Raw genomic sequence first — 27,665 nt, forward strand, 5'->3', positions numbered from 1 at the left:
AAGCGATTATCGTATGGACTCTAAAGAACATTGCCGCGCCCACATTTTCGGAGGAAAGATTGATTCATTTGATATATAACTGTCTACCAAATAATCAAAAAATTCGGTTATAGCTGCATTTTCAGGTTTGTCTGCCATAAAATATTCTGTAAAACATTCTGCCACTTCCTCTGGATTGAGAAAAGGAAGTCCAAAAATATGTACTAAACATTTTCCTACATCGTCATTTGCAGAATTAAATTGTGGTGCGTAACCTAAATTTTGAATTTTGCGGTACCAAGCTTGGCCCAAATGAAAACGACATCCAAACCCCTCTGTTTCCGGAAAAATTTCAAAAACTGCTTGATGCATTGCTATTTCAAAATCTAAAATAATTTTTTTTAGGTATTACTCCATCTATTTTTATTGTTTTCAATAATGCAATGTAAGTCTTTTTTTCTTTATTTGGCAATAAACAAAACATTAACGGAATGTACACTCCATTTTTAATGCCATGAATCGTGTATAGTCGCGTATAATATTTATCACTATAGTTAAAAGTACCATCCATATATAAAACATTTAATTCTTTTAACAAATCTATATTTGTTTTACATGAAAAAATAACTATTTCATTTAGCGCATCATTTTCATATAAAAATAACTCACCTCTATTTGTTTTTATGTCTAATAAAATTAATATTTCATGAACTTCTTTTCTTGATGTTGGCAATTTAGGGAAACAATGCATCCTTGCAATATGAATATTCCTTGCTATGAGTTTTAAGTAGGGTGCAATCAAATCTCCTTCGTTAGCATAATTTGATACTTCTTTTCGTATTATTTTTGACGGTTTTTCAACTATAGAGTCTACAGCTTTTCTTTTGCAAGCATTGCTTATTTGTTGCCGATTTAAAGTGCTATCACTTGCATGGCGGTGATCAAAACACGATTTATCTGTATTAATTAATTGGGCATTTTGACCCAAAGTATAAACTTTTGCACTACACTTAATTATTACACAACACCACGTAATTTCATTTTTTTTAGATGTATGTAGCTTAAAACGTTTAAATTTATTCAAAACTAGTAGTTGTTTGCCTTTTTCACTCAACATGAATGATACATTCTCGCTCATTGTGAATTTGTATAACTGTATATGATTAGTATAAACGGATAAGTACGGACACTCAGATGTTTCGAACAATACTAACAACACTTTTAAGAGAAATAACTAGATGTACATTTTACTGAGTATAGTTACATACATACCTTTTTCCGCCGTGTAGGAACTAACATATGTAATTGTTTACCTGCTACTCTCGTGTAGGAACTTACTATTCCCCCTCTGCTCAGTATCGTTTTTCGTATACACATTGATATTATATAATTTAATTCACACTTAATATCATTACAGTCACCCAATAGTAACCTACTGTACAGCAGAGTGACACCCACTTATACGACTTTTTTAGTTATTTTATCTATATACTTCAATACAATTTTATTTGTTGGGTCGTAAAGCGTGACAATTAAATACGAGGCACAATGGCAGTTGAAAAATATTAAAATACATAACACGCACAATTTATTTTATGAGCATTTAAAGTTAAATTGTTGACAACATTTATCAAATTTAAAAATTAAAAATTCATGAAATTTTCAACCTTTATAGCTAAAGATTAAAAATTTAAGACAAGATTTTACGTAAGTATTTTTTTTGTGTATAACCAAAAAATCTGTAAAATTTAAAACATAGTTTTTGTTTATAATTATTTTATATTCAAATGTGGACGAAATTAGATATTTAAACGAAGAAGAACGATTTTAGTTTTGTATTATATTTTAAAAATATTATTCGTGCGTACTTGAAACTTTTAAAGTTTATTATTATATACAAATGATATGAACTCAACTTACCTAACCTTATTGTTAATAATAATAAAATAAAATATACTTTGATGTCAAATCTTCTCCGCTCAGAACCGTTTTTCGTATACAATGATATTATAGCATTGAATTCAAATTTAAGTAGCTTAACACGTACTGTACAACAGAGTTTGGCTACAAATTCCGAGCCTTAGTTAATATTAAAGACCGTATATAATTGTGTATAATTTGTTATGATTTAAAAATATTGGCGTTAAATGTAAATAAACATTTTAATCTTCAGAGTAAGTATCAATAGTTTTAAAATTGTATATCCTTCATTTTTTTTCTAAGACACATTTAAATTTTTCTTAACCAATTTTACATTTCAAGGACCTGGAATACGTCGACCGTCAATACATTATTATTATCGACATATTTTTAAAATATCATGACTAGGCCCGAATTTAAATAATCTAAAATACGTCGAAAAATGCTCGAAAAAATGGCTAAAAATGTCCATAAAAAATGTATTTTACCGCAAAAAACTAAAAAAGACCTTAAACATGGACAAATTAAATCATGTTTTTAACGCAATGTTTTATTAAGGTACACCTAGGTACTTAAATGTTAAACCGAAAAATACATTCAAAATAATTTACTAAACATTTATTTAAAAAAAAAAAAAAACGAAAATTAGATGCAAATTTGATTAGAAGTTCAATTAATTGTATATTATAAATTGTAATCATGGCCTAAAAATGTTGGATACATTTATTTCCCTAACCTAATCCGAAGTCAGATTGACCTGGGAAAAAATAAAAGGTCGTCGACGACGGCGTGGCATATCCAAATACAATATATTATATAGCTCTAAATCAGTGATCTCAAACTCAAATTACCTACGGGCCATATATTTATTCAAAAAAAATTCGCGGGGCAAATTTTAAGTGTCATTTTTATACTTATACACTAGAAACTAAAGACAAAATGAAGGCAAAAATACATACAAAATCCATTTATTTACTTTTTATTACTACAAAATTATCATTGAAAAAATATAATGAACATTAACTTAAAAAAGGTGGTTAAGTGGATGTCGCTCTGCTGTACAGTAGGTTACAAGTGGGTCACTGTAATGGATGGTGTTAAATTTGAATTCAATGATATAATATCATTGTATAAGAAAAACGATTCTGAGCGAAAACGGTCAGTCAGCCTATGATATTACCAAGTATATTTGATGATATTATTGTGAATAAAGTAATTTATATATAACCTATTTACGTGGAGCCTTGTTTTAAATTTTAAATCCTTAGCCATAAAAGTTAAACATTTTATACATTTTTAACCACAAAATAATTAATAAATTATAAATTTGATAAATGTTGTCAAAATTTGAACTTTAAATGCTTATAAAAAAAAATTGTGCCTATGTATTTTTAATATTTTTCAACTGCTATTAGAACGATATATCAGGAGCCTTATATTAAATTTTCACGCTTTTTTACCCAACAAATAAAAATTTATTGTTATTTATAGAAAAAAAAACTAAAAAAATTGAAAACTGACAATGTCCGTAAACAGCTCAAAAAGAGTCAAAATATTTTCAACATTTTATGGTGTATAGAAAATGCTAATATGAACATTCAGTGAAATTTTCAAGTATCTACAGTCATTTGTTTTTTAATTACAATAAAATAAGAAAATTGTTACATGAGAAATCGAGTAAATATCAAATGTTGTAAAAATATAAATTTCAGACGCTCATAAAAATTTAATTTAAGTTTCTTCTAGACATTTTTTTTTTGATAAAGGTAGACAAACTTATGAGTAATCTTATATTACATTTTCAAATCTTAGATTTAAAAAGAAAAATTTTTATGAATTTCAACTCAAAATAATTTGCTATTTTTCGTGATTTTTCCGTATTTTTTCAAGATTTGAACTTTAAACGTGTATAAAAAAAAACTGTGACTAAGGATTTTTAATTTTTTTCATCTGCCTTTGAAACAATAACCTAGGAGCCTTCTATTAAATTTTCAAGCTTTTTTTCCCAACAAATAAAATTTTATTGATATTTATAGAAAAAAAATTTAAAAAAACTGAAAACTGACAATGTCCGTAAACAGTTCAAAAAAAGTCAAATTATTTTCAAAATTGTATTGTGTATAGAAAATGCAAATATAAACAACCAGTGAAAATTTCATGCATCTACGGTCATTTGTTTTAGAGTTACACCAATAACCAAAATCGATTTTGTTAAAAATCGATTTTGCGTAAAAATTCCCGTTTTTCCTTAATTTTTCTTTCGTTTTTCACATCGCTTTTGAAAACTACTGGGAAATTAAAATTTTGACCTCCCCAATGCACCAACGATATTCACTTTCCCATCGAACAAGATACTGAAGTCGAAAATCGAAGCATTATTTCGACTACTTATCGTGTACACAGACACAAAAATAAAAAAAAAAATAAAAAAAAATAAAAAAAAAAACACACATCATTGTAAAATCAATACATTCATCGTTTCACTCAGAATCTAAAAAAAATTTTAATTCAAATTTAAAAATAGCTTGAATATTTGATAATTTTTATTTTTGAGCTGCACTTGAAATTCGACATATTTTCTTTTGTACCAAGTCGTCTATATTTGCGCAAGAATTTCTTGGTAATATCGGTACTTTTGTCAACAGCAATAGAAAAATTTAAAAATTGTTTACTTTTTTCATACAATTGTTGTTTAACATTGCTGGCAATTCCTTCAATTCTCTGAGTAGTAGTATTTCCACTTAAACTTAATGCTTGTTTCTTTTCGGGACATAATACTTCCACCGCACTAATTATACAATCTTTAATAAATTCACCGTCATAAAAAGGTTTTGACGCACGTGCGATTTTTTCTGATATAACGTAACTACATTTAACCGAATCAATATTTTCTCTTCTTATACTATCAAATAATTTTGTTTGATACGAGAGATTTTTTATTCATTCTTCAAATTTTTCTTCGCGTAATTTTTCTACAAATTTATCGTATATCTTACCATGATTTGTGTAATAATGTCTTTTAATATTGTACTCCTTGATGACAGATACACTTTGTTTACAGATCAAACATATTGGAAGAGAATTAGAATAAGTAAAAAAATATGCATAGCCCCATTTTTCTTGAAAAGCCTGTCTCTGTCTTGGTAAATTTTACGTTTCATCGGTTTGATATTATGAGACATTACAACAAACAAATTACGCGTATAAACTTAAATTTAAAATTCAACTTGAATAGCAACTAGTTACTCGTACGAACAAAACAACACTGATCACAGTCAAGCTGTTAGCCTGTTACCCACTATTACACCGAAGTACAAATTATATTTATCTTTGTAGAAAAGATTTGACTTTATCGAGTATAATGGGATTTCCGAACAAGTAAATAAAATAAAACATGAACGTTAGATAATATTATTACTTAATATTTTATTAACAATTTTAAAAATTCTTTTTATATTTTTGTTCAAAATGTATTTTTATTGCGGGCCACATAGAAAGGGTTCGCGGGCCACTTGTGGCTTGCGGGCCGTATGTTTGAGACCACTGCTCTAAATATATAGCGTCTATTACTTAAAGTATGCTTATACAATGAAAAAGTACGCTCAGCATTTTGATGCATCTACACTTGTTATTTGTGCATATTTAAAATAATTTAAAAAAATTGGCATTAAATCTGAATAAACATTTTAATCTTCGGAGTAAGTTTCAATAGTTTTAAAATTGTGTATCCTTCATTTGATTTGTGGGGGGGGGGGGGGGGTAGCAGCCCTGTAGTTGCGCCACTGGTGTGCACTACATTATGTCTAGGTATATATCTTATGTATATATCTAAGTCTCTTATTTCACCTAATTTGATCCCCACCGCAGACATGCATTATATTTCACATTAAATAAAGTGTATTATATTATTATACTATTGGCATTATTATAATAATGTCAAACTCGTTTTGTATGATTCATCATCTGCTTCTGCAGGACGATGACGATATCCGTTGTACCTACCTAATTTATAAATATCGGATTTTACTTTGCACAATATAATATTATTACCATAATACGGCCACTTATAATAAGACACATGGATTTAAAGAGTCAGTTGCTATTATTAGACTAAAAATATCCTTGAACGGTGGAACGTATCTTGCAAATATATAAAACAAATATATCTATTATAACCTCACTTGCCACTTCGGTTATGAGACTCAAATTTCGTAAGAAAAATGTTATAAATTAAACTTTTTTTCAAATTTCCTAAGAAATAATAATTTGTATAATTTATATTTTTATTTACGTCAAGAATACAATATTACTGCAAAAAATTGGAATATAAAATTAAATACCTACGCACACTGAAATTATTGGTCCGATTCGAGTACATATTTGTCTTATTTGATCAGATTTAATATACCTGATATCAATACAAATTTGCAATATAAATTATTAAATCCTTTCTTTGGTTATTATAATAATATAATAATTATATTATATTATATTATATATTATTGTGTGGGCAACGACGACTACTTGGCACGCAATTATTATCGTCGGATTTTAAACTTCCGAAGTCCCATTGTGCACGAACGACGCGTACCTAATAATAATTATGTCATCATTAATATTTCCGTTTTTTTTTTTCTACGCGTGGGTAGGTATAGTAAAGATATATATCGTAAAGAAATTTGCATTTATTTCCTACCACGGTATAGGTAGGTAGGTATGCGATACAAACGATTTCCGAGCTGCACTCAGTTAATGTAAATAATTTTGAGCATTATTTAGGGATGACGCGGCGTGCGCACACATTATCATTTTGCACTAGATTATTTACGAAGGATAAATACGTTGAAAATTTTAACGCAACTGTGCACAACTACAACAGCCATAACCTGCAGGGTTCGGGACTTGTGGCCCTTAGAAAAACATTAAAAAAGCGCTTATACTTTATATACCCTGAAAAACTTAAAAAATGTAAAAACGAGTACTTTAAGAAAAAAGTATCTAAATAAATTTCATGTATATCATGAATAGAACGATCGACGGTTAATGATTAATCGATGTTAGTTAATGTTAGTCGATCACTAACGGAAATTCAAAACAAAAATCGTGTTTCTGTTTAAAAATATAAACAAATTAAAAGCTAATTGGGGAACATCTAAAATTTGTAAACAATTATTAAATACAATTCATAATATATATCATACAGTGCCGCGTATCATAAAAAAAAATTGGTCTTACTCAAATTGTTGCCTGAGGAACACTTGGATCCTATGCTACACGCCACTGTCTATATATATGTATAATATTGGTTATATTTTTTTGGATGTACGCTACATCATTAAAAACCTATGAGCCGCGGCGACTAATATAATATTATTCAATCAAAATGTTTAAAATTTAATAAAAATATCATTGGGTCACACTCACATAAGATTACACAAATAATATTACAATTTTTTACTAAAACAAATCGTGTCAGAACTAATTATAATTTTTATTTTTTACTGTATTTGAATATTATCATTTATTACAAAGAGGTAGGTACTTCTAAAAGGTACTAGCTAGTGTTTGGGCAGCATTTTAAATACTTTACTATTTTTAAAAGTATTCCAGTAATTTGCTTATAAATACTTTTTAAAAGTATTTTTCACAACACCTGCAAGCTATATATTATGTGCACAAGTGGCGCAACTATATAGAGTTCAAATCTTGGGGGTTACTTAAAAAGCATTTTTAAGGATTCGTTTGGCTACAAATTCCGAGCCTTAGTTAATATTAAAGACCGGATAAAATTGTGTTTAAGATATGTCAAAATTGCACTAAAAATATTTCAAAAATGCAATGAAAATTATATACCAAATTATTGCAGTATAAATAAATTATGATTTCAATGAAAAGTACATTAAAGTTACATAAAAAAATAATAAAATATAATATAGTATAAAATATATAATAGTTAATTGCTTACTTAAATAATACGACGGATATTAAAATATTACAGAATTATAAAATAGTATAAAAACAAATACCAAACAAAGGTATTTAAAAATTTAAATATATTTTCTTTCTGAATTAAAATGTATAATAAATTATATGCGATTCTTAACTGTGTTGTTGAAAATTATACCGTGTATTATTAATTACAACAAAAAAAGAAAATCGTTACTTAAGAAATCAAGTGAATATCCAATGTTGTAAAAATATGAACTTCGAATGCTCATAAAAATTTAGTTTAACATTCTTTTGGTTTTTTTTTTCGATAAAAGTAGACTCACTTATAAGGAATCTTGCATTACATTTTCATATCTTAGATGTAAAAACAATAAAATTTAATGAATTCTCTATGATTTTTCCATATTTTGTCAAAATTTGAACTCTAAAAGCTTATAAAAAAAACTGTGACTAAGGATTTTTAATATTTTTCAAATGTCAATGTAACAATATAGTAAGAGCCTCGTAATAAATTTGCAAGTATTTTTACTCAACAAATAAAGTTTTATTGACATTCATAGAAAACAAAACTAATAAAATTGGATGCTGAAAATGTCCCTTAACAGTTCAAAATATACCAAATATTTTGAAACTTTTATCGTGTATAGAAAACTCAAATATAAACAACCAGTGAAAATTTCATGTATCTACGGTCATTTGTTTTAAAGTTACGCCAAAAGCCAAAGTCGATTTTGCGTAAAAATTCCCGCGTTTTTCCTTAATTTTTCTTAAAAAAAAAGGTGAGTAAGTGGATGTCGCTCTGCTATACAGTAGGTTACAAGTGGGTCACTGTAATGGATGGTGTTAAATTCAAATTCAATGATATAATATCATTATATAAGAAAAACGATTCTGAGCGAAAACAGCCAATCAGCCTATGATATTACCAAGTATATTTGATGATATTATTGTGAATAAAGTAATTTATATATAATCTATTTACGTGGAGCCTTGTTTTGAATTTTCAATCCTTTGCTATAAAAGTTGAACATTTTATAAATTTTTAACTACAAAATAATTATTAAATTATAAATTTGATAAATTTTGTCAAAATTTGAAATTTAATTGTGCCTATGTATTTTTAATATTTTTCAACTGCTAATAGAACGATATATCAGGAGCCTTATATTAAATTTTCACGTTTTTTTACCCAACAAATAAAATTTTATTGATATTTATCGAAAAAAAAACTAAACAATTTGAAAAATTATATTTTCCGTATACAGCTCAAAAAGAGTCAAATTATTTTTCAACATTTAATGGTGCATAGAAAATGAATATATAAACATACAGTACATTTTCCATATGTCTACAGTTATTCATTCTTCAATAACAATAAAAAAAAAAACCACTACATGAAAAATCGAGTGAAGATCCAATATTGTAAAAATATGAACTTTATTTTTTTCGATAAAGGTAGACAAACTTATGAATATTCTTGTATTACATTTTCAAATCTTAGATTTAAAAAGAAAATTTTTATTAATTCTCAACTCAAAATGATTTGTTAATTTTCGTCATTTTTAGACGTAATTTCGTGTTTTGTCAATATTTGAACTTTAAATGTTTATAAAAAAAAAATTGTGACTATAGGTTTTTAATTTTTTTTATCTGCCTTTTAAACAATATACTAGGAACCTTCTATTAAATTTTATATAAGTTTTTTTAACCAGAAAAGTTGCTGTTGAAGAAAATCCAAACACTTTTACTGTCCTAAAACACACATCATTTTAAAATCAATACATTCATCGCTTCGCTCAGAATCTAAAATTCGGGGGAGTCGATAAAACCCCGCGAGCATAACTCTGGAGACATAAAGCATACAATTTATCGACTGTGACATACAATTGGTATTCTTGAACTGAAATCGATAAGTTTTTTTTCACTTGTCGAATGCGAATGGCTGGGATGGCCGGTGGTGCGGTAACGACAAACTGCGTTACAGTCGTGATGTATCATAATAATAAGTCAACAGGTATAACGAAACGTTGAAATAAGAAAACAAGACTAGTAATAATAGTTATAACTTAATACAAATTACAAGTTAATTCCTAACTCGTTTAAACCGATTGAAACTTGTAAGAAATATACGCGAATCGTGATAAAATACGATAAATTCGTATTTATGCTGATTTTATTTTTATCTATGCACAACTTGGTTTGTTTTTCGTGCCTGCGTAGAGCTTGGCAATTAATAGCAGTTGTAATTATTGACTCCGACGAAGACCCCCAGGTCGACCAACTATATAGCCAGTGGCGTACACGTACGGGGGAGGGGGGGGCTTCTAATTAGTTACGATTTTATTTTGTCCAGTCTAATAATTTCAGACTTTTATTTGAGGTATTTTAAAATGTTTGCAACTAAGGCTAGACAATTTAATACAAAGTCTTTCATACAAGTAGTTCATACTTTTACCGAAAAATTACAGATCATTTTAGGAAATTTGGTTTGTAAATACAATGTTTTCAAGAATGAATTCATTCTGGTAAGACGTATAATATGAAATTTACGTCTTGCTTATAACATGAACTAAGATAAACAGTTCTGAACATCGAATGGTGGTTGGGTGTGTGGGGCACGTTTAGTGATTGTTAATATTTTACTTTATTCGGAGCTGGCGTGATCTATGAGAATATATTTTCAACTATATAAAAAAATAAACTAGCATAGATGCTATAAATACAAAATAAATTTTCAACCATATAAAAAAGCAAAACAGCATTATTTTGTTGAATGTATTTAAAGTATCTATGTACTTTAAATACATTTAACAAAATACTGAAATACTTATATTCATATTTATGTCCAAGTTCAAATTTACGACGTAGTTTGCATAATATGAAATATTAAACTAAATTTTTTTTTACTTTACGCGTATACTTTGTATAATTTTGTAACGGATGACATCCATTTACTCCTACGCATAACAAATAATAAAGCTTAGATAGTTAAAAGACAGATATAATAATTTGAAAGGAATAAGAAATAATTATGTTATGTATATGTATATGTATATCAATAATGATACATCAATTGCCAAATACCCAAATACACGACTAAGATGGCGAAGGGGGTCAACTGTCAATAGCGTTATTGTAAACCAACATTCACGTTAATTCATGAGTAATATTTGAAAGGACCATCATATTATATGCGACTCGTATATCATATATAAAACAATGGGAATTGGGTATATATTTATATATAACGTACATAAATAAATATATATATATATATATATATATATGTATAAAGATATATTTATGTATATGACGCATAAATAGAAACAGGAAAGTAGTATCTAATAAATGATTGACAACCATGGACACAATGATAGGACTTTTTGCACAACTAAGCGTGCAGGATATAGATAGCACTCTTTGAGCAATAAGGATAAGTCGATAGGCAAGGTGGTAGGTAGGGGAGTAGGAGCCCCTTATAAAATCAGACCTAAAACAGCCTGTAATCAGACGTGTACACCCATTGCCATCACAAGCATCTTCACGACACTCAGCACCAGAATTATATTATTTGGACTTATAATAATTTTCACCCGAGTACATCTTAAATAAACGTCTTTTATAACTCGACAAGTTTTATTATTTGAATCAACAAGAAGAAATCCTTTCTCCACGGTCGTGCTACCTGCAACCAGGTAAGCCACACAATTAACCCGATTGTCAGTTTACCACAATTTCTTAAATATCGTGCTCAGTAATTTGTTGTATAAAAATTGCAAACATGGTAAACAACTGTTTTATTTTGCTTTGTAAAAGTCGAAAGCGCATTAAAAAATACTCAATTTTTCAAGCACAGAAAAATAATGACATTTCTTAACTGTGGTCCAAAATTGTGTCAAAGGTTAACCGAAAACGTACCTACTACAGTGAAGTTTTTGTGTGATAAAGTGTACAGACAACAATATTGCATATTGTCAATAATACGAGTCGACGGCGACGTCTCGAATATCGATCATCGCTGATAAATAATCAAATGACGAATACGTATTTTGTATTAAAATATGATAAAAATTAAACCATTCATAATATGTAAACAACTACTATTAGATGTGAGCTCTGGGCAAATCGCTGTGAACGGGCCATGAAAACACAAACATGAAACAACACAGTATAGTAGATATAGGTAATATTATTAGTATTAATATTTTTTATTATTATCGTATTATTTTTACAATTTAAATCGAAATTTGTAACAAAGAGCCACAAACTTCTAATAAGTATTAGTTCACTACACTACTGTAGTAAACCGACCGACCGCTTTACTACATTATAATAAATATATTACTTATAATATATATTATATCATTTATACAGATTTGATATTATTTTATTATACTACAAATTTACATTAAGCATTCGACAGCAATCAGCCGCCGCACTTGTTGTTTCTACTTTCGTCAATTCTAAGAATCAAGACGGTTGACATTTATCCAAAATGCCAAACTCAGTTTTTATTACTAATAAAAACTCAAGGATGGGATAATAACAACAACACCTGCGTCGCTACTCTTTTCATCCACCTCCTAGTTCTCTACCGTGTATCTATTAGCTAGGGGAGACTCAGTATATATACGAGTCTTTGTCCATAGCTAAATCAGAATTAGTACTACCAACACTTGTAAGACTTAACTGGTTGTGGGGCTTGTCCTCCACATCACCGCCAGTTCAGGTCTATTCCCAAAATACTTTTAAACTAGTGCAAATAACTAATTTCTCGGGCAGATGCTTTTCGCTCTGTCCTCAAACTTCTATAAATTTCATAAACAATCATACTGTGTTTAACTTAATAAATTACTTATATTAAAATTACTGTGTCACTTGTTACTCTGCAAAACCCCCCTTTGAAAAACCTATTCATCATCAACGTCGTCGAATTCAAAATATAAGCGTTTGTGAGGGATCACTACACGTCTTTTGGTGTCAGGCGTGGGGTCACCTGAAAGAAGAATTCTTGTAACCAACCAGGAATCAAGTATCTCAGTGGACCTCGAATTCAACCACGTTGCTGACACGTACCAGGAAAGGAGAAGGGAAAAAACGGAGCCAAGCCACCAACTACACTCAACACAGCCCAGCGGAGCATCAACGACGAGCCAGCAGAGCCGCCAGCACGCAAAGCAGACAGGACCAGACAAAAATCACAATGAATTACGCATTGTAAGTTGTCACTTTTTTTTTAGTGAATATATAGTATATGTCTGAGAGCCAAATAGGTGTTGGGAAATAGTTAGTTACAATTATTTTTTTAAACTTAATTATTTAAAAAAATAAACAGTATTATTTGTAAATAAATGTAATACTGTATAATGAGTAAATAGTAAAAAATAAACTAATGATGATACCACCTTTGAAAAAACAATTTATAAGATTAATTTTATTATAAGATTTTTTGTGTTAAACAATTGATTTCAATTTTAATAATATTGTTGTATGCTGACCGTCAGCAATCTAAAAGATAATAAAATTGAATTCAATTTATACAGTAAATGAAATAATAGTACATTTTCAGTTATTATAAAGTGTACAGTTTATAGTCATATACGTGTGCGCCTGGTTGTTAAATGTTACCTCTGATTCTAATGGTTTGTATTTTGTAGAATATATGTTTTTAATATTTCGGATTATAGTTTATACACTGTGAAAGCCGAAATGTCAATATAATCCATTGTTAAAATAGTGGCTTACAGTTTATACATTCGTGGAATGTTTGTGGGTATATTAGACCTCTGGAAAAAAGATAGGCTAATTTAAAAAGGGTTAAATTTGTTTTTTTTTATTCATCGAATTTTAGTATGGTTGGGTTTGGATAAGATTTTGTATTAATTGATTATATTAATCCACCATAGGTGACAAACTTGGTATAGCTTTGATGCTTTAGAGGTAACAACACGGGGTCCACGATCTACCACAGGTAGATTGCCTACCTGATAATGTACTGATGCGAATCAGAAGTTTTATTATTATAATTTTTTCAACAGAAAAGTTAAGATACATTTTGAACACCATACACCGAATATTAAATAACCAACTGGACAATGTTTGAGTAATATAGAGTTGGTGCGTTTAACGGGCAACGAAGTGCAGGGGATCAGCTTGTTATATATTATTATTATTATTATTATGCTAACTTACTACAGTCGTCACCAGATAATTGTAATAACTGATAACTACTAAATGACATATTATAGTGTGTACTTAAAAACTGCTTATAAATAATACTTTAAGGAGAAATGTCATCGCAATATTTGTTTTATCTATCATACTCACGTGAATGTGTGTATGCTGTGCCTTTGCAACCATGATGCGTTGAACATACAAAATCCTAAATGTATACCGAGTGTACCTCGTCATTGAAATGTAAGTCACGCGTTAAATCAGAATTCAATGGTAAATAGTTGCATGCGGAAAACGATTCTGAGCAAAGACTGTCTGACCATAATATAATATTGCTAAATGCCGTTCTTACAATGTCCGATTTAAGTTAACCGACACTTAACCGGCCGAATTCTGTCAGTAATAAAATCTGTTATCGTTCGGTTAAGACTATCCGACACTCGGCAGAAATATATCGGTAACACAAAATAAATTCTGCTCGTTACCTTTACCATACAATTGACCGGACATCGTAAGAACGGTCCTAAGTGTATTTTATGATATATTTTTATTGTTATTCAAGTCATTTATATTATCTTTATTGAATATTACGGTATGTTAAATTAAATTCTGCTGAAATAATGGCATTTTAAAATGTCATTGTATGTATAAAATATAATAATGTAGGTAGGTACCTTAAAAGTGTCAACTACCCATGAATAATATTTTTATATCACAAAATAATAACTTAAATCGTTATTTATATGAAATAAATATATATCAGATTCTAATTTCGACCAAGTTTTTGTGTTTTTTTTAGATTCTGAGCGGAGCGATGAATGTATTGATTTTACAATGATGTGTATTTTTTTTTTAAATTTTTAAATTTTTGTTTCTCTCATCACCTTTTAGGACAGTAAAAGTGCTTTGATTTTCTTCAACAGTAACTTTTCTGATAAAAAAGTGAATCTAGTTGGTACTTTGAAGGGTCAAAAAATTTCTCAGTAATTTTCAAACGCGACTTGAAAAACAAAAGAAAAATTAAGGAAAAACGGGAATTTTTAAGCAAAATCTGTTTTCGAGAAAATCGCTTTTGGTTTTTGGTGCAACTCTAAAACAAATGATCGACAAAATTAAAAATCCATAGTTACAATTTTTTTTATAAGCATTTTAAGTTCAAATATTGACAAAATACGGAAAAATAACGAAAATTAGCAAATTATTTTGAGTTGAGAATTCATAAACACTTTTATTTTTAAATCCAAGATTTGAAAATGTAATACAAGATTATCCATAAGTTTGTCTACCTTTATCAAAAATAAAAATGTCTACAAGAATGTCAAATTAAATTTTTATGAGCGTTTGAAATTCATATTTTATCGATTTTCTTATTTTGTTGTAATTGAAAAACGTATGACTGTAGATACTTGAAAATTTCACTGAATATTTGTATTAGTATTTTATATACACGATAAAATGTTGACTCTTTTTGAGCCGTTTACGGACATAGTCAGTTTTCAATTTTTATAGTTAATTTTTCTATAATTATCAATAAAATTTTATTTGTTGTGTAAAAAAGCGTCAAAATTTAATATAAGGCTCCTGATATATCATTATAATAGCAGTTGAAAAATATTAAAAATACATAGGCACAATTTTTTTTATAAGCATTTAAAATTCAAATTTTGACAAAATTTATCAAATTTATAATTTAATAATTATTTTTTAGTTAAAAATTTATAAAATATTCAACTTTTATAGCTAAGGATTGAAAATTGAAAACAAGGCTCCACTTAAATATGTTATATATAAATTACTTTATTTACAATTATATCATCAAATATACTTGGTAATATCATAGGCTGACTGACCGTTTTCGCTTATACAATGATATTATATCATTGAATTCAAATTTAACACCATCCATTACAGAGACCCACTTGTAACCTACTGTACAGCAGAGAAACATACACTTATTCACCGTTTTTCTTTTTAAATCTAAGATTTAAAAATTTGATACAAGATTCCTCAAAAGTTTGTCTATCCTTATCAAAGAAAAATATCTACAAGCAAATCAAATTAAATTTTTATGAGCGTTGGAAATTGATATTTTTACATCAATATATTGATATTCAATCGATTTCTCATGATTTTTTAAATTTATTATAACTAAAAAACGAATGATTGTAGATACTTGAAAATGTCACTGAATGTTTATATTAACATTATCTATACACCATATAACTGTAGATATATAAAAATTTTACTGTATGTTTATATATTCATTTTCTATGCACCATGACATTTTGAAAAATATTTTGACTCGATTTGGGCTGTTTACGGACATTGTCAGTTTTCAATGCTTTTAGTTTTCTTTTTCGTAAATATTTATTAAATTGTATTTGTTGGGAAAAAAAGCATGAAAATTTAATGCAAGGCTGCTGATAAATCGTTACAATAGCACTTGATAAATATTAATATTACATAGGAACAATATTTTTTTATCTGCATTTAAAGTTTGAATTTTGACAAAGTTAATCAATTTTAAAATGTAATAATTTTTTTGTAGTTAAAAATTTATAAAATGTTCAACTTTTATAGTTAAAGATTTGAAATTTAAAATAAGGTACCACGTAAATTGGTAAAAATATAAATTACTTTATTCACAATAATATCATCAAATATGCCTAGTAATGCCATTATAACAAATCAATGTCTTTGAATAAATGTATTATACCAACAAAATATTTGTGCACAGACTGGGCAGTAACGAGTTAATGAGTGAGAAGTTAAGTTAAAGGTTAAGTTTATTTTAAATAATTAACTAAACTTATTAGATCGGTGTTTTAATTAACTAAACTTTAACTTAACTCATTTTGCAATACGTTAATTAAAACCAAGTCATATTTTTCTTTATTTTCCCAATTAAGTCAATACAATTTTATTTATTGGGTAAAATATCGTGATATATTGTTAAAATATCAATTGAAAAATATCAAAAATACATATAGGCACTGTTTTTTTATACTTGGGAATTTAATATGAGGCTCCTACTATATTGTTAAAATGACATTTGAAAAATATTAAAAATCCTTAGTGACAATTTTTTTTATAAGCATTTAAAGTTCAAAAAGGTGGGCAAGTGTGTATCGCTCTGTTGTACAGTAGGTTACAAGCGGTTTACTGTAAAGGATGTTGTTAAATTTGAATTTAATGATAAAATATCATAGTATTAGAAAAACGATTCTGAGCGCAACGGTCAATCAGCCTATGAACTACTGTGTAGTAGTTCGTGTCAGGCCCGGATCTGTGTGGGGGGGGGGGGGGTTATTCCCGGACGTATAATTTGTTATTTGTGTTTGCTTTTTAAATACAAGTATACAAGTATTAATTTTCTTGATTAACTTGATACTACAAAAGTACAACATAATTAAATAATCAAAATAAAAATACTATCCTATTGATATTGTCGTATATTGCAGACAGTCGTGAAAATAATATTATTTTATATATATGTAATATAGGTGGGAATATTTTAAATTGTAAATTATTGACATAGGTCAGGCCAGCGAAGCAATAATGTGCTGAGGCGACAATAATATTTTCTATATAACACCGCCGTACGCGCAGGCACGAGCCCCCCGTTGTCGCTGAGTGATTCGGCGAGGACGTAGCTACGACGTGCGTGTGAAACGTCGATCGTAGTACGGGCTAGGCGATCTGAATTTGCTAAGTGTTTTATTTATGTTTGTTTTTAATACAATAAAAGTGTTTCCGAACTGAAAACCCGAGTTAAACATTATTTTAGTCATTCTTACGTTCTTACCTTTTATAGAAACAGCGCCGGGATATACGTACTATGTGTCAATGAAGTTTTATTAAACTGAATAGTGCCAATGTATATGTAATCTTTGAGTCATTTCAACTAGATAGGAACGAACTAAGAATTGACAAGCGCCTACCATCGTACCTCAACGAGTTAACAGTGCCATTCTAATTAACTTTAGAGAGTGTCATTAACTAGAGAATACGACGGTAAGGCGATAGTTGGTTTACCGCGTATTGTCTAATACGGGTGATACCACAATGCCTAGTCGTTTAATTAAATGACTAGGCATTTAACTAAATGTCTATTTCATGTCAGGCTAATAATAAAAAAACATTTTGTATTATTTAAAAAATTTAAATATATTTTCTATCAGTTATTTATTGCTATTTTATATATAAAAAAGCTATGTATTATTTATTAGTATAAAAACGTTGATATATGAAATAATATGTTTAATTTCATGTTCATTATTACTATTGTTTTAAAAATTAAATAATAAATATATACAGGTAGGTAATAACTAGTTAGATGTGTTAGACGTAGATGAAAGTACGAGTATATTGTACCAATACCCTATCGTCAGTATAGTCTATAGTACGAGTAGTGAGTACTATAATATATTCTTATTCAATAAAAATAAAAGTTCCATTGGTTTTTACATGAGTTGTATGTGAACCTATATTTCAATATATGAGAATCTATATTGAGTACCGTGGGACAAATTATAATCTTTTCGATTATAACGACAAAAATATGACGTTACGGAAAAAGATACAGAACATGCGATTGAATTGTACAATAATTTAGTTTAGTACATGTATTACGTCTACGTAAATCGTATGTAGTGTGATCGTGATTGCATGTAATATTGTGCAGATGCCTATTGACATTTTTTGTATTTTAAATTTTGATTGTTTTTATTTGTATTTTAAAATATAATATAATGTCACGCAGTGAATTGTTTTATGATTTCATTTTTAAAACAGTAGTAATAATGGACACGAAATTAAAGTATTATTTCACATAATTATTATACTATTATTATTATTTTATTTTCTACGTGTTTTACATATTAATAAATAATACATAGCTTTTTTATATATAAAATAGCAATAAATAACTGATAGAAAATATATTTTAATTTTTTCATTACCTTTATTTACTTTCATTACACAATATGTAGCCCAAGTCAGATTGAAAATTATGTTTTACATTTTTATTAAAATAATTTAAAAGAAAATTTATATTCTATTTGGTTACAAACTGTTTTTTATCTAATTTATTTTTATAGTTAAAGATATCAAATAGACAACCGGGTTGTTATTATTTTGGAAATTTATAAAATGTAGAATTCAGAATGTAGGTATTTTAGAATATACATTTAATCCATAAGTTATAATCCATGATAAAGTTAATTTCTTTATCATGTTATAATCATTACATTACAATTTACAGTACAAAATCACATTTTTGTTTCATTGAATATTTTCCATACCTAGGTACAAAATATTAAGTTTTGATTGTAACAAATATTAAAAAGGAAAAATGTATAATATTGTTATGTTGTAAATTAAATATTGTTCTTTTACATAAAGCTTTTTCTATTAAAAGTTAGCAATGGATACCTAATTTAGATTCATACATGTTATAATTATCAATATTATTTATTCTAAGCCTGAAACTTGGAAATATTGACCACAGATTTTAACCTAACCAATAAGAAGTGCTTTAAACTATTACTTAAATAGTTTAAAATTTAAAATGTTTCATTTTTATGTTAAAATGGTTTAAATTATTCGTAGTAAATAAATATTTTGTCCAGTATATTGCAAAAGGTTTTGTAAATGTTAGTCCTCACAATACTTTGTGAGCGTGCTTGATCGTAAAAATTCATGATTTTCTTCAATTTTTCTTTTGTTTTACATGGTGATTTTGAAAACAACTGGGAAACTGTTGGCCCCCCAAAGTATCAACTGGATTCACTTTCCTATCAGAAAATAAACTGTTGAAGAAAATTTTATCATTTTTTCTGTCCTAAAAGGTGATGACAGACACAAAAATAAAAATAATAAAACAAAAAAAACAAAAAAGAAAAATTATAAAAAGAAAACATACATCTTTGTAAAATCAATACATTCATTGCTCTGCTCAGAATCTAAAATAAGAAAAAACGGGCATGTAAAATACTAGCTTTTGACAAAATCTATTTTCGTTTTTAGTGGTTGTAATTAAGAAACGGATGACCGTAGATATACTTGAAATGGTCACCATTTTTTAAATATTATTTAACATTTTCCACACATGGAGTAATTTTGGAAATATTTGGAGTCTAAAATAGACACTAAAAAAATATTGAGAAATATTCATACATATTTCACATTTTCGAGTTTTCTACGAATAATGATAAAAATTGTTCAATCGATTGAACAGCTTAAAAATTTAATATAAAGTTACTCGTAAGTAGTTCATACTGTAACCAAAAAAATTAAAAAATATATCCACACAATTTTTTTATCTAGACATTTTAAATTACAATTTGTACAACATTACTAGTTATTCTTTACACTGGATGTTTATATTATCATTTTTTATACACCATAACATTTTATATTTATATTTAAGATTTAAAAATGTAATACAAGATTCCTCATAATTTTGTCAACCTTTATCAAAGACCAAATCTCTACAGGAAAGTCAACTTAAAATTTTATGAGCGTTTAAAGTTTTTACATTTTCACAATATTGGATATTCACTTGATTTCTCGTGTAGCGATTTTCTTATTTTGTTTTAATTCAAAAACCAATAACCGTTTTGGTAGACACTTGGAATTTAAAGCGGCTTACGGACATTTTCAGTTTCCAATTTATTTGAAAATTATTTAATTTATTTTTTATGAAAAAACACATTCACGTTAAATTTTTTTTAAGCGTTTTATGTTCAAATGTTAATGAAATTTATCAAATTGAAAGTGTACAAATTATTAAGTAAATTTTTTAATTTTATAGCTAATTAAGTATTAAAAATTTAAACAATGATTCCACGTAATTTTTTATAGATATTTAATTAAGTTATAATGTGGACAAAATTACATATTAAATAGGTAACCAAGTATAACAATTGTAGTAAATTCCTTGTGTTTTAAAAATGTTATTCGTAGGTACTTGAAAGTTCTCAAGTAGGTATATTATTGTACACAATTATTGGAATATGATAATATGCAAATAATATTAATTAAACTTATCGGCTACAGCGTATTAATAAAATATTAATAATATAAAGTATCCTAGGCTGACAAACCGTCTCTGCTCAGTATCGTTTTTCATATACACATTGATATTATATAATTTAATTCACACTTGATATCATTACAGTGACCCAATAGTAACCTACTGTACAGCAGAGTGACACCCACTTATACGACTTTTTTAGTTATTTTTTCTATATAGGTACTTCAATACAATTTTATTTGTTGGGTCGTAAAGCGTGACAATTAAATACGAGGCACAATGGCAGTTGAAAAATATTAAAATACATAACACGCACAATTTATTTTATGAGCATTTTAAGTTAAATTGTTGACAACATTTATCAAATTTAAAAATTAAAAATTTAAGACAAGATTTTACGTAAGTATTTTTTTTGTGTATAACCAAAAAATCTGTAAAATTTAAAACATAGTTTTTGTTTATAATTATTTTATATTCAAATGTGGACGAAATTAGATATTTAAACGAAGAAGAACGATTTTAGTTTTGTATTATATTTGAAAATATTATTCGTGCGTACTTGAAACCTTTAAAGTTTATTATTATATACAAATGATATTAACTCAACTTACCGGCTAGGTAGGTACCATATTGTTAATAATAATAAAATAAAATATACTTCGATGTCAAATCTTCTCCGCTCAGAACCGTTATTCGTATACAATGATATTATAGCATTGAACTTCAAAACACTTACTGTACAACAGAGTTTGTATACAAATTCCGACTCCAAGTTAATATAAAATGCCGGAAATAATTGTGTAGAATTTGTTATAATTTAAAATAAATTTTTCTAAGACACATTTAAATTTATCTTAACCAATTTTATATTGTGGGGACCTGGAATACGTCGACCGTCAATACATTATTATTATCGACATATTAATAAAATATCATGACTAGGCCCGAATTTAAATAATCTAAAAATCGACGAAAAATGCTCGAAAAAATGGCTAAAAATGTATTTTACCGCAATAAAGACCTTCAAAATGGACAAATTAAATCATTTTTTCAACGCAATGTATTATTAAGTTACACCTAGATACTTAATTTAAAACGAAAAATGCAATCAAAATATTTCACTAAACATTTATTTATTTTAAAAAAATAACGGAATTTAGATGATAATTTGATTAGAAGTTCAAAGTGTATATTATAAATTGTAATCACAGCCTAAAAATATTACTGTTGGATACATACATTTCCCTCTGTATAGGCTTAAGTGGGCAAATAGTTAAAAGTATAATTTTTCTTAGGGCTTAGAAGACGAATCAAATCCGCTACTGAAGTATTACCGGATTCACAAATGTCAAATATGCATTAAAACTAACAAAATATGAACGAAATGCTGAAAAATTATCGAAAAATGCAATAAAATGGAAAATAAAAATGTTACTTTTGAAGTATCAGTTTCATGAAACAAATTATGTACTTGGAAGGAATTGTCAAATTGACCAAAAAAAGATGCACTTTGAATTGAAATCCGACTCTAATCATGACGATCGTCTGGGTGTAAGATACCGTATCTTTAGAACGCTATTAGAAAAAACCAAATAATGTGAAAATTTAAGTCGTAGTTATATATTTTTGTCATAAAATTACCTAAGACATAATAATTTGTATATTTTATCACGCAAAGTATACAAAATTTGCTAAAAATTGAAAATCTCGAAAATTAAAATGCGCATGATTAAAAGTATAATTTTTCTTAGGGCTTAGAAGACGAATCAAATCCGCTACTGAGGTCGTACCGGATATGCAAACGTCAAATATGCAAAACTAACAAAATATGACCGAAAAATGCTAAAGAATTATCAAAAAATGAAAAATGCAATAAAATTCAAAATAAAAATTTCAAAAAGGAGTCGGAAAGAAAAAGAAGTCAACCGGATTAAAGCCACGGACCCAAAAGAATCACATAAGTACCAGCAATAGTCAGAATTACTAACGAGTTAAATAAATCGAGTCCCTCGTCGACACATATAAAGCGGAATCCGAAATCCGAATTGATCTGGGCAAAAATAAAAAGTCGTTGACGACGGCGTGGCATATCCAAATACAATATATTATATATAGCTCTAAATCAGTGATCTCGAACTCAAATTACCTACGGGCCATATATTTATTCAAAAAAATTTCGCGGGGCAAATTTTAAGTGTCATTTTTATACTTATTTGAGTATTTTGAGTTACGACGTATTAATCGCCCATCGATAGTTTACATTTAATAACAAAGCACAAATCTTTGCCCTGGCAACGAGGCAAGTGCCCGGGTGGGACAGCTAGTATGCATAATATAAGAAATATTATTATGTTTTCACTTGGCAACCAAAATTGTGTAGTTTTGATTTGTTATGACATTATTCAATAGTAAATTTTACTAGTCTGTTAAAATATGATTATATTCGTGGATGAAAATAATTCAACAAATCAAACCATACTGCCGGCTGAAGCCATTATTAATAAAGAATCAATAGAAGTAAGCAAATATTGCAATTTTTTTATATAATATAATATATCTATATTTTTGAATTTATAGTAGGTTGGTAGGAAATAAGTAAAAGTACAGGTTTTAACTTATCGAAATGAGTTTTTCATTAATAGCTAATCTTAGAAACTACTGGACTGATTACAATCAAGGTTATATCAATAGATTTCTTGAGACTCTGTGGTTGTTTTAAGCTTCTTTTCAACCCCTGTATAGGTTGCTATAGGGTGAGACACACATGAAATTAGTTTTGGGTCACGAAAATTGAATTTTTTTTTGTTTAGATATATATTATATAGGGACATATATAGGGTTGCCATTTCGGGTTCCCAATATAGATTAATTTTAAATAAAAGAAAATTGTATTGATATTAAAAGAATGCTATATCCAAAGACGAGTCGTCAAAGAGTTATAATTACGTATATCATCGTATTTTATCGTTAGTTTATAATAAAATTATTATCAGCTACTTTATACTCTATCATAAGTTGTGGTGTAATAAACATAGATAATAATTATATTATAGATAGGTATCTATTGCAAGATTGTCAAGATTGGACAATTTTTCGAATAAAACTTATAATTTTAAAATTTAAGACACTTTTAACAAAGAAATAATAAATTGTAAGTTGACCAAAAACCCACCCCATGCATACGTACAATGATGCATTCATTATCGAAAAATGACGTACTGTATACTGATTCATAATCTAAGTACCTATTTATACTTAGGTATACTAAAGGCCCCTGCAAAAGTGTCATATTCAAGGAGTTGTCTTTAGGTAATTCGATCGTTCCTTGCAGTTACTGCTCGCGTATGTAGTAAATTATCATTTATGTGTGTACTGGTATAGGCACCACACTGCCACAGAATAGATTATAAATAGCATGGGCGTGTCGCGTGAGCAGACCTCTGAGTCAGGTTAGTTAAATTCAATCTGATCACCCACCCCCTTGTCATGGTTACACAAGAAAAAAATTATAGACATTTTCACTACAAACTTCTAAGTGGCCTTATGTTGGTGACTGGAAAATGTAAACAATCAGTTTTCATTATTTCACACAATATACAAAATGCATCGATATTGATTTAAAATTTCAACCAAATATAATCTAATGAAACAATTTATTCAAGCACGTTCAAAATATAATATATAATATTAACAATTGTCAAATAACATTAATATTTATTTATTATTATAAACTATTCATGGGAAATCGACTTAAGGGCTATTAGTTTATGACTTATGAGATATTATAAATATTTAAAGTTTAGATTAGTGGAGTAGTGGATATACATTTCGCAGCAGTGGCGGCGCGAGGTAAAATTAATATGTGGGCGAAGTAGACTTAAAGAGGCCCTTTTTTAAAATTTTTTTAATAAACATTTAAGTAACAATAGTTATTTAATAAATATTAAGATTTACAATTTTTTAAAACAATAAACTCTAATTATTAACCTTTTATTTGCAAAGTAGTCAATATAATTTTATTTAAACATAATTATAAAATTAAATACATATTTTTTTAAATTAATAATACTGTTAGAAGTTTCATTTTTTTTATTTACAAGAAATGGACTTTTCGGCTTTTTGCTTCACTAAATGTTTTAAGTATATCTTCGTAATTTAAATTATTTGCAATTTTCGTTTCAATGGACAAAACTGCTAATGCTGAGAGTCTTTCTTGTGTCATCGTATTTCGTAGGTAATTTTTAATTATTTTAAGCTTCGAAAAACTTCTCTCTGCTGAAGCTGTACTGACAGGAATAGTGAGCATAATTCTGACTGTTATATAAACATTTGGATATATTTCTTGTAAATTATTTTCTATTATGTATTTGATGAGTTGTTTTGCATCCTTAATAAAGTCTGGTAGACTTGAAATTATGAGTTGTAATTCTTCGTATAATTCAAATGATTGAATGTCGCTCTTTTCACCTTCTTGAAGAACTGTACCTAAATCACAACAATGCTTATAAAGATCTTCTTTGGAAATGGATCTTAAAATATTCATATCATAAATAAAACCAAAATATTCAAAGTATTCATTCAATGATTTAAATCTCCATTTAATGTCATGTAGAATTCCATCAATCATGCTGTTAAAAAAGTCAACTCTAAACTTTTTTTCACCATTCTCTATAGGTTCATCAGTGTGTTCATAACTAAACATTTTTTTCTTCTTTGCTATTCTCTTGTTTTTAAAATTTAATTCTATTTCATAACTACTTTTTTCTATGAACTGGCGAGATTCTATAATACTTTTATTGAATCCTATATCACGATATTCTTGAATCCAATTGCAAAAATTATTTAAAGAATCAACAGCCATTTTTAAATTAACTTGAACTGATTGCCAGATTTTACTTATATTATTTACACGAAGTAAAATTTCATACCACACATGTATTGCAACAATAAATTCAAATGTTAACATTTCTTTTAAAATGGCTTCACAATCACATAGAGTTTCTGCGTCTACTATTTGCATTTTAAGTATATTTATACAATCAATGATATCGTCAAATTGAAATAATATTGCTTTGACTGCAGCAATTCTACTTTCCCACCTTGTTTCAGATAAAGACTTTAATGTTAGTTTTAATTTATCTTTAATAAGATCCCATCGTTTACTAGATTTTGAAAAGAGCAAATAAATTTTTTGAATAAAGCCAAAAAATGTTGTAGCTGTAATGGAAGACTTAGCAGCATCTACTAAAATCAAATTCCAGCTGTGACAACCACAAGGCGCAAAGAATGCTTTTGGATTAATATTTAATATTCGTGTTTTAACACCCTTGTTTATTCCTACCATATTCGCGCCATTATCAAAACCTTGTCCACGACAGTCTTGAATATCTAAACCATTACTTTTTAGCTCGTGTAGAATAATGTTTGTTAAATGTTCCCCTGTTGTGGAATCAACAGCAATAAATCCAATAAAATGTTCTTCTATATCACCGGTTGACGTATTACAAAATCTTAAAATAATGGACATCTGTTCAACGCGACTTATGTCTCTAGTGCAGTCGAGCATGAAAGCATAATATTTCACTAGTTTTACTTTACTAATAATCTCTTCAATTACTTTTTTAGACATAAGTTTAATTAATTCATTTTGGATATCATGACTCAAATAATGTTGTGCCAGTTGTTTTTCATTAATTAGTTGAAAATGGTTCTGTAATGAATGATCATATTTGGACAATAATTTTAATAAATCAATAAAGTTTCCAGAGTTATTGCTATCATCTAACTTCATTGATTCTCGATGACCTCTAAATGATAGATTATGTGAGGCTAAGAAATTTATTACATTAATTAATTTTTCAAACAAATTGTACCAATGCTTTTGTGATTCACGAATCCGTTTTTCATTTTCTTGATCTATTGTTTTCCCGAGTTTAATTCGTTTGTCAAATTCTACCCATTTAATCATGCACACCATGTGCTCTTTGCTCTTTTCGTGTCTTTGCAAAATTGTACTTAGATGTTTCCAGTCACAACATCCTTCACGAATCATTTGTGTTTGTAAATTAGAAAAAACTGTACACGGAAAACAATATATTTTATCTTGAGATTGAGAATAAACTAGCCATCTGCGATGTTGAGTTTCGCCATTACTTAATTTTCTTGTATAGTGGAAGTTAGAAAAATGTCTCTTATTATTGTCTAAAGGATAATTTTCATCGCAAGTATCTAGCATCTGTTGAGGACCATTTTGAACTAAATCGTGACGCTGTGAACCTGATAACGGAAACACCCATTTCCCTGGGTCTAAACTCATTAGTGGTTCACTTAAAACAATTTCTTGTTTGTGCATCTCTAAATCGCAAATATTATTTATATTAGAGTTAACATAAAAAGTAATTTCTTTATTTTCAAAAGTATTTATTGGCGGAGAAGTTTCAAGATCAGACTTAGTTTCAACTTCTTTTGTCAATTCTTCATTGTATTTTGAAATTTTATTGGATAAATTTCCTTCATTTAAATCCATTTTGGCATTAGGTTCGTCTAAGTCTGTAGCTGGGTCTAAACTCATTAGTGGTTCACTTAAAACAATTTCTTGTTTGTGCAT

The 27,665-nt window shown here is 27.9% G+C and overlaps 1 protein-coding gene across 1 annotated transcript; it reads right to left on the reverse strand.

Annotated features, from left to right (window-relative positions):
* Nucleotides 1–6: 6 nt before the first annotated feature.
* Nucleotides 7–27,665, reverse strand: LOC132944258 (uncharacterized). The gene is made up of 4 exons (XM_061013548.1): nt 27,519–27,665; nt 25,721–27,410; nt 4,572–4,751; nt 7–365 (listed from the first exon to the last, which is right to left on the reverse strand). The coding sequence occupies exons 1-4, from the start codon at nt 27,663–27,665 to the stop codon at nt 7–9; spliced, it is 2,376 nt and encodes a 791-aa protein (XP_060869531.1).

The sequence above is a fragment of the Metopolophium dirhodum genome, chromosome 1 (genome assembly GCF_019925205.1).
Source record: "Metopolophium dirhodum isolate CAU chromosome 1, ASM1992520v1, whole genome shotgun sequence".
Taxonomy (NCBI): domain Eukaryota; kingdom Metazoa; phylum Arthropoda; class Insecta; order Hemiptera; family Aphididae; genus Metopolophium; species Metopolophium dirhodum.

What these genes read in the sequence shown, in the direction of transcription:
- LOC132944258 (XM_061013548.1), bottom strand. Translation starts at nt 27,665, where the DNA reads ATGCACAAACAAGAAATTGTTTTAAGTGAACCACTAATGAGTTTAGAC. An exon ending in TGATGAACCTATAGAGAATG is followed by an intron (nt 4,752 to 25,720) that starts GTGAAAAAAAGT and finishes ACGTTATATCAG; the next exon opens with AAAAAATCGCACGTGCGTCA. An exon ending in ACAACAATTGTATGAAAAAA is followed by an intron (nt 366 to 4,571) that starts GTAAACAATTTT and finishes AAATTATTTTAG; the next exon opens with ATTTTGAAATAGCAATGCAT.